This window comes from Colias philodice, chromosome 25, assembly GCF_061535455.1.
Source record: "Colias philodice isolate Cphi_HAF_F1 chromosome 25, ilColPhil1 Martin Lab GWU primary, whole genome shotgun sequence".
Classification (NCBI taxonomy): domain Eukaryota; kingdom Metazoa; phylum Arthropoda; class Insecta; order Lepidoptera; family Pieridae; genus Colias; species Colias philodice.
In genome coordinates this window covers 346537-357863 of record NC_143110.1, presented here as the reverse complement: position 1 = coordinate 357863, position 11327 = coordinate 346537, and the positions used below count along the sequence as shown (strand labels likewise).

The window sequence follows — 11327 nt, the reverse complement described above, 5'->3', positions numbered from 1 at the left end:
AAACTTAAAATGTCTTTATGTAGGTATCATACATTGCACTTGTAAGATAATACATACACACACATATTAAGAAAAAACACTATTTTTAACGTTCATGATATTTTTGATGTCATTTTTGTTATTTAAACTAGTTAAAAAACAGTTTAAAAAAGTTCTGTCTTGGACGTCCGTGTGTCTGTATGTGCGGATCCTTTTTCTTGTTAACACGATAGCGACCGAAATACTTTACTAATCGAGTCTTTTTTTTTCTCTTACGCTTGAGTATGCTCAGGAATAGAACCCTTTCATTTTTCAGGGTCTGATTCGATGTGGTTTAATTGTTATTAAATAAACAAAAATAATAATTAATAAATATTTATTAAAAAAAAATTATGAGGCGTGCACTTTTGGATTTTCCAAATTATTTGATTTTATGAATATTTGATTTTGTATGAAATACGAACAAAAATCTTGTACCCACTTCCTAGATTAGTGTAAAAAATAAATCTTAAAAGTCGAATAATTGTTGTTTAATTTTACATGTCTAATATTTCTAATATTATTGAATATATCTATATTTTATTTAAAAAAAAATTCGATCATACAGTACCGAGTGCATTCTATTACCATATTATGTATTAACAAGCTTCTTGGTATCAACATAAATTATGTATAATATTTAAGTATGATGACGTCACAGTGCGTTTGACATTACTTAAGAGCCCCCAAGTTCACACTACACTCACACTTAAGCTTGATAACTAAGATAAGGGAAAATCGATGCGTCATAGTTATATATTTAAGGGTGCTTAGGTTCAAGCTTTCTCATTTCATAAGATTGTTAAAAAAATGCAATTTCGTTGATTAGATAGATATGTTTAAAAAGATGATAATCAAAATAATAACGATCGAATTGAAATTCTTTTAAATTCATTCAAAACTTTTAAATCACTTACAATTGCTTTTTATACATGTTATATTTCTATATTATCTCTTATAACGTTGACCACCTCCTTGGTAAAGTGGTTAACGCGCGAGCGCAGAACCGAGGGGTTCGATTCCCGGTGGGGACGAAGAAAAAAACTGTCTCACACAGGACACAGCAGGATACAGAAGGTTAATCACCTACTTGTCCCTAAAGAAAATCGATCAGTGAAACAGATGTATGAATAATGCATCTGCCTCTTACCCCACTAGGGGACACGGGACTTCACTTCTTACTATGTAAAAGTTTGTTACAAGGAAAACTAATAGATTATTTAATATTTCTTCTATAATCTATAACACTACAACAACACTAGAATAATAAGCGTGGGTTAACTTGTTTAATGATAAGGAAAATACGCATCTTTCCTGTTCCAATATATATAGATAGTTTGCAGATCGTCTGTGCTGACTCATTTTATGTATCTAGTTCATTCTATCGCAAATGATATTAAACATCCTCTGATCAAGTAGAATCATGTTTAATGCAATCAATTACTATTTATACAATAACTCTATATGTATATTATACTAGCTGCGCCGCGCGGTTTCTCCCGCGTGTCTCCACTCTTGTTGGTCTTAGCGTGATGTTATAATATAGCCTTCCTCGATAAATGAGCTATCTAACACCGAAAGAATTTTTCAAATCGGACCGGTAGTTCCTGAGATTAGCGCGTTCAAACAAACAAAATCTTCAGCTTTATTATATTAGTAAGTATCTAAGACTGAAAAAATCATAATTAGGTTTATCTTAATAGTGATAATGGAAACAAAATTGGAAAGTCATCCATTTTTTTTCTCAAAAAAAAAAAATACTATTGCTGTAGGATTTAAAAAAGTTGTTACAATAATTATTTGACAGCGTAACAATTTTGATATTATTTAACGGTAATGTTTGTTCGAATATTTAGTACCGAAACGAATTTAATTGATTTTTAACTAACCTGACTAATGTATAGATAGTAATTAGGGAATTCCTCACAATTATAAATAAAAAATCCCAATCAATTTACAATTATTATTAACTAGCTGTGCCGCGCGGTTTCACCCGCATTGCTCCGCTCCTGTTGGTCTCAGCGTGATGATATATAGCCTATAGCCTTTCTCGATAAATGGACTATCTAACGTCGAAATAATTTTTCAAATCGGACCAGTTGTTCCTGAGATTAGCGCGTTCAAACAAACAAACTCTTCATATTTATAATATTAGTATAGATAATTCATTACCGCTATGTCAGTCACGAAGTAAAAAAAAGTCATATATAACAAACAGGATAAAGTTGGTTGTACCTCTAAATATAAACAACTATTCATGCATAATAACTTTATATTAACGGTATAAAGAGCAAGATTTGTTTTTATTAAACTCAGTGTTTGCTTGCATCTTGTCGTGACCACTACGAATAAAAACGCAAAATGAAAATATTTATTTGTAAGTTTTTGAAAATATTTTACATATGTTTAAGTGATTATTTTTGATATTACACCAATGAAAGACCACGGTTATTACTTATTACTCTAAAAGCCACAATTTTAAAAATTATTTTTGAAGTGAAACATCTTAAGGCGCGGGACATATACAAGCGGCGCGGCGCGCATCGGGCGCACCGCGGGCGCGCCTGCCGGCGCGCCTGCCGGCGCGCCTCGGGCGCGCTGCCGGTGCGCCTGCCGGCGCGCATCGGGCGCGCTGTTGGCGTCCGAAAATGATATTTATATAGAGTGGTTAAATGCATTTTCTTCATGCATAATTTAGTAAAATTATGTTTTTTGTGCTAAAAGAGTTTAACATTAATTTGAAAGTAACGATTTTGTTTTGATAATTCCTTGTAAGTAAATAGCGAGGATAACCCCACGATTGCAAATATATCTTTGTTGGAAATGTTGGAATTTACTTGGAAAATTTTATAGTACTTTTAAAGTAATTTTAAAGTAGTACTGGTGTAATGATGGAAGAAAAGAAGGTTAAAATAACACAAAATTTATATTGTACTAGCGGTCCGCCCCGGCTTCGCCCGTGGTACATATTTCGCAATAAAAGGTAGCCTATGTTCTTTCTCAGGGTCTAAAGATTATCTGTGCCAAATGTCATCAAAATCGGTCCAGTAGTTTATGCGTGAAAACCATACATACATACAAACCTTTCCTCTTTATAATATTAGTATAGATAAAATATGGTTTTCAAACACAGGTTTACATTTAAACCATATAAATCTTATCATTAAAATCTCAGTTCAAAAGTATTTACAGTACTGATCATTCCACAATATTATTACAATTACAAATAAATAAAAAACACAATCAAAATCAGGATTATCTTTATTTCTGACATTGTAAATACATGGGAACTTTCATTATGCTCTTCTTCATTTTCACTTTCCCTACTGCCATCACCTGTGTAAATCATTTCATCGATTAATTCAATTCACCTTTAAAAATAAAACGAAGAAGGGTATGTAATAGCAGCTCTATATAATTCCACACAGAGAGAACACATTTTTGACTGACAGGCTACCGTCTCCTACCACCCGATTTGTTTTTGATTGTGTATGACCGTGAATTGACCTCTATTTGGATGCGATGGGGGAAGCGCGCCTGCGGTACGCCTGCGGTACGCCCGCGGCGCAACCGTGGCGTGCCGCCTCGTCGCCTTTCCAAAATTCTTTCATACAAAATGTATAAGAAGGACGTGGTGCAAAACAGATTCAAGAGGTGCGCTTATGGCACGCCCGCGCCCGCGCCGCTTGTGTTTGACCCGCGCCTTAGGCGCGTTGAGAGTAAAATCTCAAGGTTGCGTCATAGCAATACCGGCACATACGCTTTTTTTTTCGTCAATATTGTTCCCATGAAACTCTGAAACTCAAACATTTATTTATAAGCACTTTCGAATCGTCATTACATTTACGTATTTAGAAAAATATCTAATTATGGTAAAAAGAGATGATATTATGCGTTTTTTCGACGGATTGTTTATTAAATTATTATTATATTTCAGTAATAACCATGCTCCTGTCTCTATTCGCCTGGCCAGTGGAACTTGCCAGAAATTGTATATGCCCAGCGGTGTTCGAGCCTGTGTGTGGTACCAATGGAAGAACCTATTCAAATAGATGCCAGTAAGTATAGTGAAAACTACATCAAAATCGGTCCAACCGTTTCAATGATACACATAATTATGAAATTTTTAATTAATTGTTTAAATCTTGTGGGACTGCAAGTCGTGCCAGATATATTTTATAAAAGTAGCTTTAAATATTATGTCCATTTTCAAAATATAATCTTGGTTGAGAATTTCAACAGATTCGGATCGTCAGTTTATAAAATTTTTATTTATCAAAGAAGAAAAAGAGAAAGAGACAGAGAAAGCGACTTTGTTTAATACTTTTAAGAGCATTGTTTTATGTTTATTATAGGAATAATATTATGTTAGAGAGTAATAAAAAAACTATTTCTTACAGAATGAAATGCTCCGGCGCAACCTTCCAGAGAGGCGGCACTTGCTAACAGGAAACCAAGGATTCGATAACTATGACAACTCTATGCAATTCTTAATATTGAATATTAAACGTTTTTAAACAAAATAATTTTCTTTTTTACACGCCTCTTTTACCTACATCGATTTAAAAATAAAATAAAATCCATTAATCTATATTTCAATTTAGTGTAGTGTTATGATATTTCTTCTAATTATTTATAGATTAATTATTTATGAAATGAACTAGATCGTTGGTGAATATAGAATAAACAAACAAACAAACTCTTCAGCTTTATAATATTAAGCGAGTACATAATATATTGGTATAGATTAACAAAATACCAAGTTATCATTCAATATAATTAATTATTTACAGATTGGCCAATAAAAAACACAGTAAAAGAGTGTTTTACAGAACCTCCTTATTTAGGAAGTCGGTTAAAATAAGTGGTCATAGAGAAACATTTAACATATGAACAGTTATAATAATAATAATTAATTACCTAGATATTATGAAGTCTCACGTTCTAGAATAGTAAGTAGGTACGTGCTAAGTTGCTTTCCTATTTCATGCATTGACTTTTAGCCAAGTATCACGTACAATATTTATTTTGATGACTATATAAAATATATATTTTTGAAGTGTAATTTCTTTAGGGGCGTTGAGAATAAAATTTCAAGGTCATGGCAATATCGTCTCGTCATGGAGTATTGCGACGATTTTGATATCTTTGAATTTTGCCAAAGAAGTTTCACGTCTGACACGTGTGCTCGGCACACACGCTCTTTTTCAGTGATACGTAAATCATATAAAATTGCGAGATGCTGTCTCAATGAAATAATAGAAAATAGAAAACTTATGTGGAAAACTAGGCAAATGTGAATGCTGTTAAGTATGACAAAACATTGTTTTATTGAAGCTCATTTATATGTAGTGATTATGTTAGTTAATGAAATTAAAAATTAACATTATTTACATAATAACGCTAAGCCAACAATTTGCTATTCCGTAATCTGATAATATCATACCGTCTCCTTCCCACACGCATAATCTCATATCCTGTATCCTTGTCATCAGCATATTTCAATGTAAAATTGTTCAATTATTCAGCCCCAGATAATGTCACAGAATCAAGCGGAATGGCGGGAAACTCATATATCACGGCTTCAATAGAAGAATTGCGTATATCGGAAAAATCATTTTTTACGACTAATTTGACGGTTTTATGATAGATGGGAGACTGGACGTGTCAATATTTTAGAATGCGTGGACAATGGATTTTTTGTTTTATCGTTCCGTGTGAAGGTGATTATTTCGGATGATGATGCAAAAAGCTGCTGTTTCTTTGTGTAGAGCTGTATACATTTTTGTATAAATACTGGATCTATTTTTTATATTTTTCTTTTATCTCGACGTGAGGTTTTAAATCAATTTTTTTGTTGTATATAACATTATGTACCTACCTTCAAATTGTGTAGGAGAATTAAACTAGATAAAAAATTAAAATAATGTAAAAATTCAATCATCGAATCCTGCGATGGAATTTTTCGCTAGATTTTTTTTCAGTTCTTATTTCCTTAATACTATAATGCTAGCGAAAAATTATCAATGTTGAAGTAAACACCAAATCATATTATTAACAAATAAAATTAAATATATTTATATTAAATACTAGCGGTCCGCCCCGGCTTCGCCCGTGGTACATATTTATGTTTTCTCTACATAAGAACCATCCTGGTACTTCAAGGAATATAATAAAAAAAGAATTATCGAAATCGGTCCACCCGTTCTCGAGTTATGCGCTTACCAACACATTTTGCGATTCATTTTTATATTATAGATTATTAATAAAAGCACATTAATCTTTTACTTTAATTTCTGAAATTTTACCTCCAAATAGAATTAATTGTTTCCATCAGAACCTAGATATCCTATAATGTGGTTGTATACATTTCTTGATAGCTCAGCTCGGAACGAATGATATTCGCTTGTGAACGTACGCACTGCGGCCCATTTGTTACTCTCTAATGGTACTTTGAATACGATAGGAATTCTACTAAATACTAGATACGGTAGGTTATACGTAGTAGGTATGTTGTATAATTTTTATCTATACTATACTAATATTATAAAGTTTAAGATTCTGTTTGTTTGAACGCGCCAATCTCAGGAACTACTGGTCCGATTTGAAAAATTCTTTCTGTGTTAGATAGCCCGTTTATCGAGGAAGGCTATAGGCTATATATAATCATGCTAAAACGGTGAAACCACGGAGCGCAGCTAGTTATATTATATACTTGTACTTTTAAAAAGTATTGTCGTACCGTGAAAAAAAAAATGAACACAATTGAAAGTTATTTTCCTTACAAATACCACTTACCTCATGCTTATGGTCTTTCTTGATGGGCCCATGGCCCCCTCCCGTGCTCTGTACTGTGTTCATGTTCACGCACACACAAAACCGTCACACATACTTACACACTACACTACAAGTTGTATAATACTACCGTTAAATGGACTGTATGATTAGGCACTGGTAGTTTTCACAGCACTTGGAAAATATGAAGAATTAGGGAAGGAAAAGGATTGTATAAATAAAAGATTGGATTGAAATTTATTTAAACGAAATTTTCGATGTAGAGTCAGTACAATTTCAGCATTTTTTACTCCCATACGTAACAATGTTAATGTGCTTGTTTTATTCCTACACTAAGCTCTATATAAATATACATAACATAGATTTAAATTATTAAATGAATATGATGATGATGAATAGCAGATTACGATCACGAAAGAATGCTCTTGCTTTAGCTCTGGCTCTATGTTCGTTTGGTCTAAATGCACCGTTATACTATACTAGCGGTCCGCCCCGGCTTCGCCCGTGGTACATATTTATGTTTTCTCTGCATAAGAACCATCCTCGTATACTTCACGGAATATAATAAAAAAGAATTATCGAAATCGATCCACCCTTTCACGCGTGATGCCGTGACCAAGGAAAACTGGTTTCATTTTGATATATATATAGATTAGCTATTTCACGAAATATATCTCTTTAATTCATAAGTGAATATGTATAAAACACGGTCTAATCGTTCGTAGTAGTTTATCCTACTAAATTTATAAATGTGAAAGTTAGTGAGGATGTGTGTGTGTGTTTGTTACTCTTTCACGCAAATACTACTGAACCGATTACAATAAAATTAAGCACACATATAGAGGGTAACTTGGATTAACACATAGGATAGGTTTTATCCCGGAAATCCCACGGGAACGGGAACTATGCGGGATATTCTTTGAAAACGCGGGCGTAGCCGCGGGCGGAAAGCTAGTTTGATATAATATGAAGTTAACTTTTTATGAACTAATTACACTAATACAAGTTGGCAATCAGTCGCAGTAGCAATTTAGAGCAACCATTAACAAAGCCACTAAAACACTTCGCGAATCAATTAATCACTGAACTTATTTGGCGCCATTTACTACCATGACTAGTTGTGGCACGTGTCGTTCCATGTGACTTTAAAAAAGTGGTTTGAAAATAACATGTTTTTTATTACAACTGCCACATGATCAGCTACAATACCTTCATAAATTTAGATAACATTTATTTTTCAATAGTGCTTTTTTGATATAATTAGTATATTTTAAGTACACTAAATTCTATATCTAATTTAGTATAGTTTAGTCCATAGTACTCATAGAAATATTTTATAAATTTTAACTTGACTTTCGTCTGGTAGACTCATCCAAGAAATGAAATTTTATCTTTTATTATATCGTTTTTTTTTATTATTTAGTTAATCTCACTAAGGCTACAAAGATTAAGCATTAAAAATAAACATACATACACTAAAAACATTACCCTTTTCCGACGAAGTTGGGTATTATAGAAATAGTATTCATATTATAATATTTCACTACAGGAATACCAGTGGCTGAACATCCTTTTAAACTCATATTCTTTAACATTTTCAAATACATTAGCTCAAAGGGAATTTCTCCCTAACAATTTCTAAACTTTTGATGCACTTTTCAAATTCTTTTAGTAACAAGATAATAGGGAGTAATATTATCCTTTGTTAGAAAACTATTAATAATAAAAAGATGTGCTATAAGGTTAATAAATGTGTATGTTTATAGCATCGTAGCGTCGGTATGGATGAACCGAATAGAATGAGATTTTGCAGCGTCATTTGATTAGATTAGTTTATAATTTCTACATGCTCATATTAATAACATTAGGCTTATTTTATTTCATAGATTTAATAAAACAAAATGAAAACAAGCACTATGGTACAATTAATTTCGGAACTTGAAAAGTATAATAATTACCAATAGGTATACTTTACACACTTACTACTTATTTATTTATTTATACTTTACTGTACATAATATATACCAGACAGAGAATAACAAGATACAATAATTAAAAAAACAACTTACTTTTTATAACTTACGTAACACATTTATTTGAAAAAATGTGTTACTTATCAAACACAATTACTTTCTTGTTAATCTAAATATCATTTCATAAAACACAACAACCATGTTAATATCGGTTCATGTTTTCATACTTCGACTGTAGAATGTTCGTTGCACATTCTTTACATACAAATGGAATATCTGTCTTCACGTGGAAATCATTTTGTGTTTTGTAATGCTTTGAAATTATCTTTGAAATGTAATGCAGTTTGGTAAAGTAATATTCTAAAGGCACGCTTTCTTATTTACTTGTTTAACATGTTTTAGAGGTCATACTTTTTATTAAAAGCTCTCTCTATCTGTTTTAATTGAATAAATTTTACGTATGTACTACTTATAATAAAATATTACCTAGGTACTACTTTTGATGGAATAAATATTGTTATAAATACGAGCATTGATTACAATAAAATATTTTTCTTCAATTTATAAGCTCTATATTTATTAAAATACCTGATACATTTTATATAACTCAATCATTCATCATTAAATATAATCCTCTATCAATGCTTCGTTTAAAACATTTATGTACAATTTATATTATATATGTATGTATGAATTTTTTGTGATTGTGTATTACATATTACATACATATATACATACACAATCACAAAAAATTTAATACCAATACACAAAGACTAACGAATTTGCATGCAAAGTACTCTTCAACCTTCATATTAAGACTTACACCATGAAGTCATAAAGCCAAAAATAGCTGTAACACACGCTTCATCTGACCCCTCATTAGTTTCCAAGACGCGGTCCTATTAGTACCTTTTTGACCTCTCACTGCATTGCATTCAAAAGAATTCGCTCATTCAAGATATTTATAACTTTTGGTGCATTTGAGATGTGTTTTTGACTGTTTTGCGAATTGAGCTAGTATGAAATTGTATTATTTTTGACGGTTTTGCGAAGCTCAGTAAGCGTGATATTGAGCGTGACATTTAGGTAAATTCAATTTAAATACATACAAAAAATATTCAATTTGATTGATTTTTGAAAGAAACTGTTGTGTGGACCGTGATTTAACAGTGAAAACAGACAGACAGAGACTATCACATAAATAACATTGGTTTGGACTATAATATACGACAAAATATATTTAATTGTCCATAATTCACAATAGGTAATTAATAAAGAAGAAGTTAACGGAAAACAAAAATTAAAGTGAAGAGTCAAACAAATCGTTGAACCTATTATTATCGTTATAGTGGAGCCAATTTATTAGGCAACATATTTTGACGTCTATCAATTTTATCTTCGAAGAGAGGTAACCTGCGTAAAAACATCGATTAAAGTGAATTAATCGATACGCACTTGAAACATTTGTCAATCGAACTTGAAACGCATTTACTAATTTATGATGATTTTTATTCACAAGTAATCAATGCATTCGATTCTAGATGTCAGATTTCGATTTTTAGAGTAACGTCTCTGGTATTTAAAAAGAAAAAAAGTTTATTGACACAAAATTGTAGCGACGTCAGTTCTTTAATTCAGAAATTGTTTATTATGTTTAGAATGGTTTATCAATAAAATGAAATCTTAAAACTACTTGTATCGGTCATAAATATGTAATCGTAATTGAAAAAAGTTAAGCAAATGTGCAGTTCTAACAAAACGAAATATCATGTTATTTTATGTCGTCGTTACTAGGTTACATTGTTGAATTTTGTTGAACTGTCAAATGTTGCCTATTAAAATGGCTCTACTATAACAACTTGGAACCCAGATTTTCCTTGGCTCTTATATCCTTGAAAGCGGTAATGCTTTGCTTTGATAAACATCACATCAGTCAGTGTCAGTCTGGCGGATAAAACGTCAGCACGATTGAACTAATTTTAATGCAATTTCACACTCAGATAGTTTATAACTTTAATTTACTTTATAGTTTAAAGGAATATAGTTATACAGGGTGTCCCGCTTTCGGTATACTAAGCGCGAAGGGACTTGTAGTTTTGCATACACTGATCACATAAAAAATACTTAAATAACAAAATTACGCGAAATATTTTTTGCTAAATTTTTCCTTAAAATCCATGTATTCGTCTCTAGCTTCGCGCAGCCGGCATATACCGCTTCGCTAATGTGAGTATTTTGTCTATGAAAACATAATTTAAACGATAGATCACATGCGGGTGGCAAAGTTGGGCGGTTTGCTTGTTGGGGGTGTACACATGGAATTTTAAGAATTCCTCTATTTAAAAAAAAATGCGTCTGGAATTTTATAATTATTTTTTACGTACTCAGCGTATGCAAAACTACAAGTCCCTTTGCGCTTAGTATACCGAAAGTGGGACACCCTGTATAACAATTATGTACCTCGGTTCCTCTTTTCTGTAGAAATTCCTTTTCGGAAGTGTGGTAGATAATTTCTATGTGAAGATTCAAAAGTGCTTATAA

The 11327-nt window shown here is 31.9% G+C and overlaps 1 protein-coding gene across 1 annotated transcript; it reads left to right on the top strand.

The window, feature by feature from the left end:
- The first annotated feature begins 2308 nt into the window (after window positions 1–2308).
- LOC149477128 (leech-derived tryptase inhibitor C-like) lies at window positions 2309–4544 on the top strand. The gene is made up of 3 exons (XM_089710497.1): window positions 2309–2395; window positions 3956–4076; window positions 4419–4544. The coding sequence occupies exons 1-3, from the start codon at window positions 2380–2382 to the stop codon at window positions 4462–4464; spliced, it is 183 nt and encodes a 60-aa protein (XP_089566623.1). The 5' UTR covers window positions 2309–2379; the 3' UTR covers window positions 4465–4544.
- Window positions 4545–11327: the final 6783 nt, after the last annotated feature.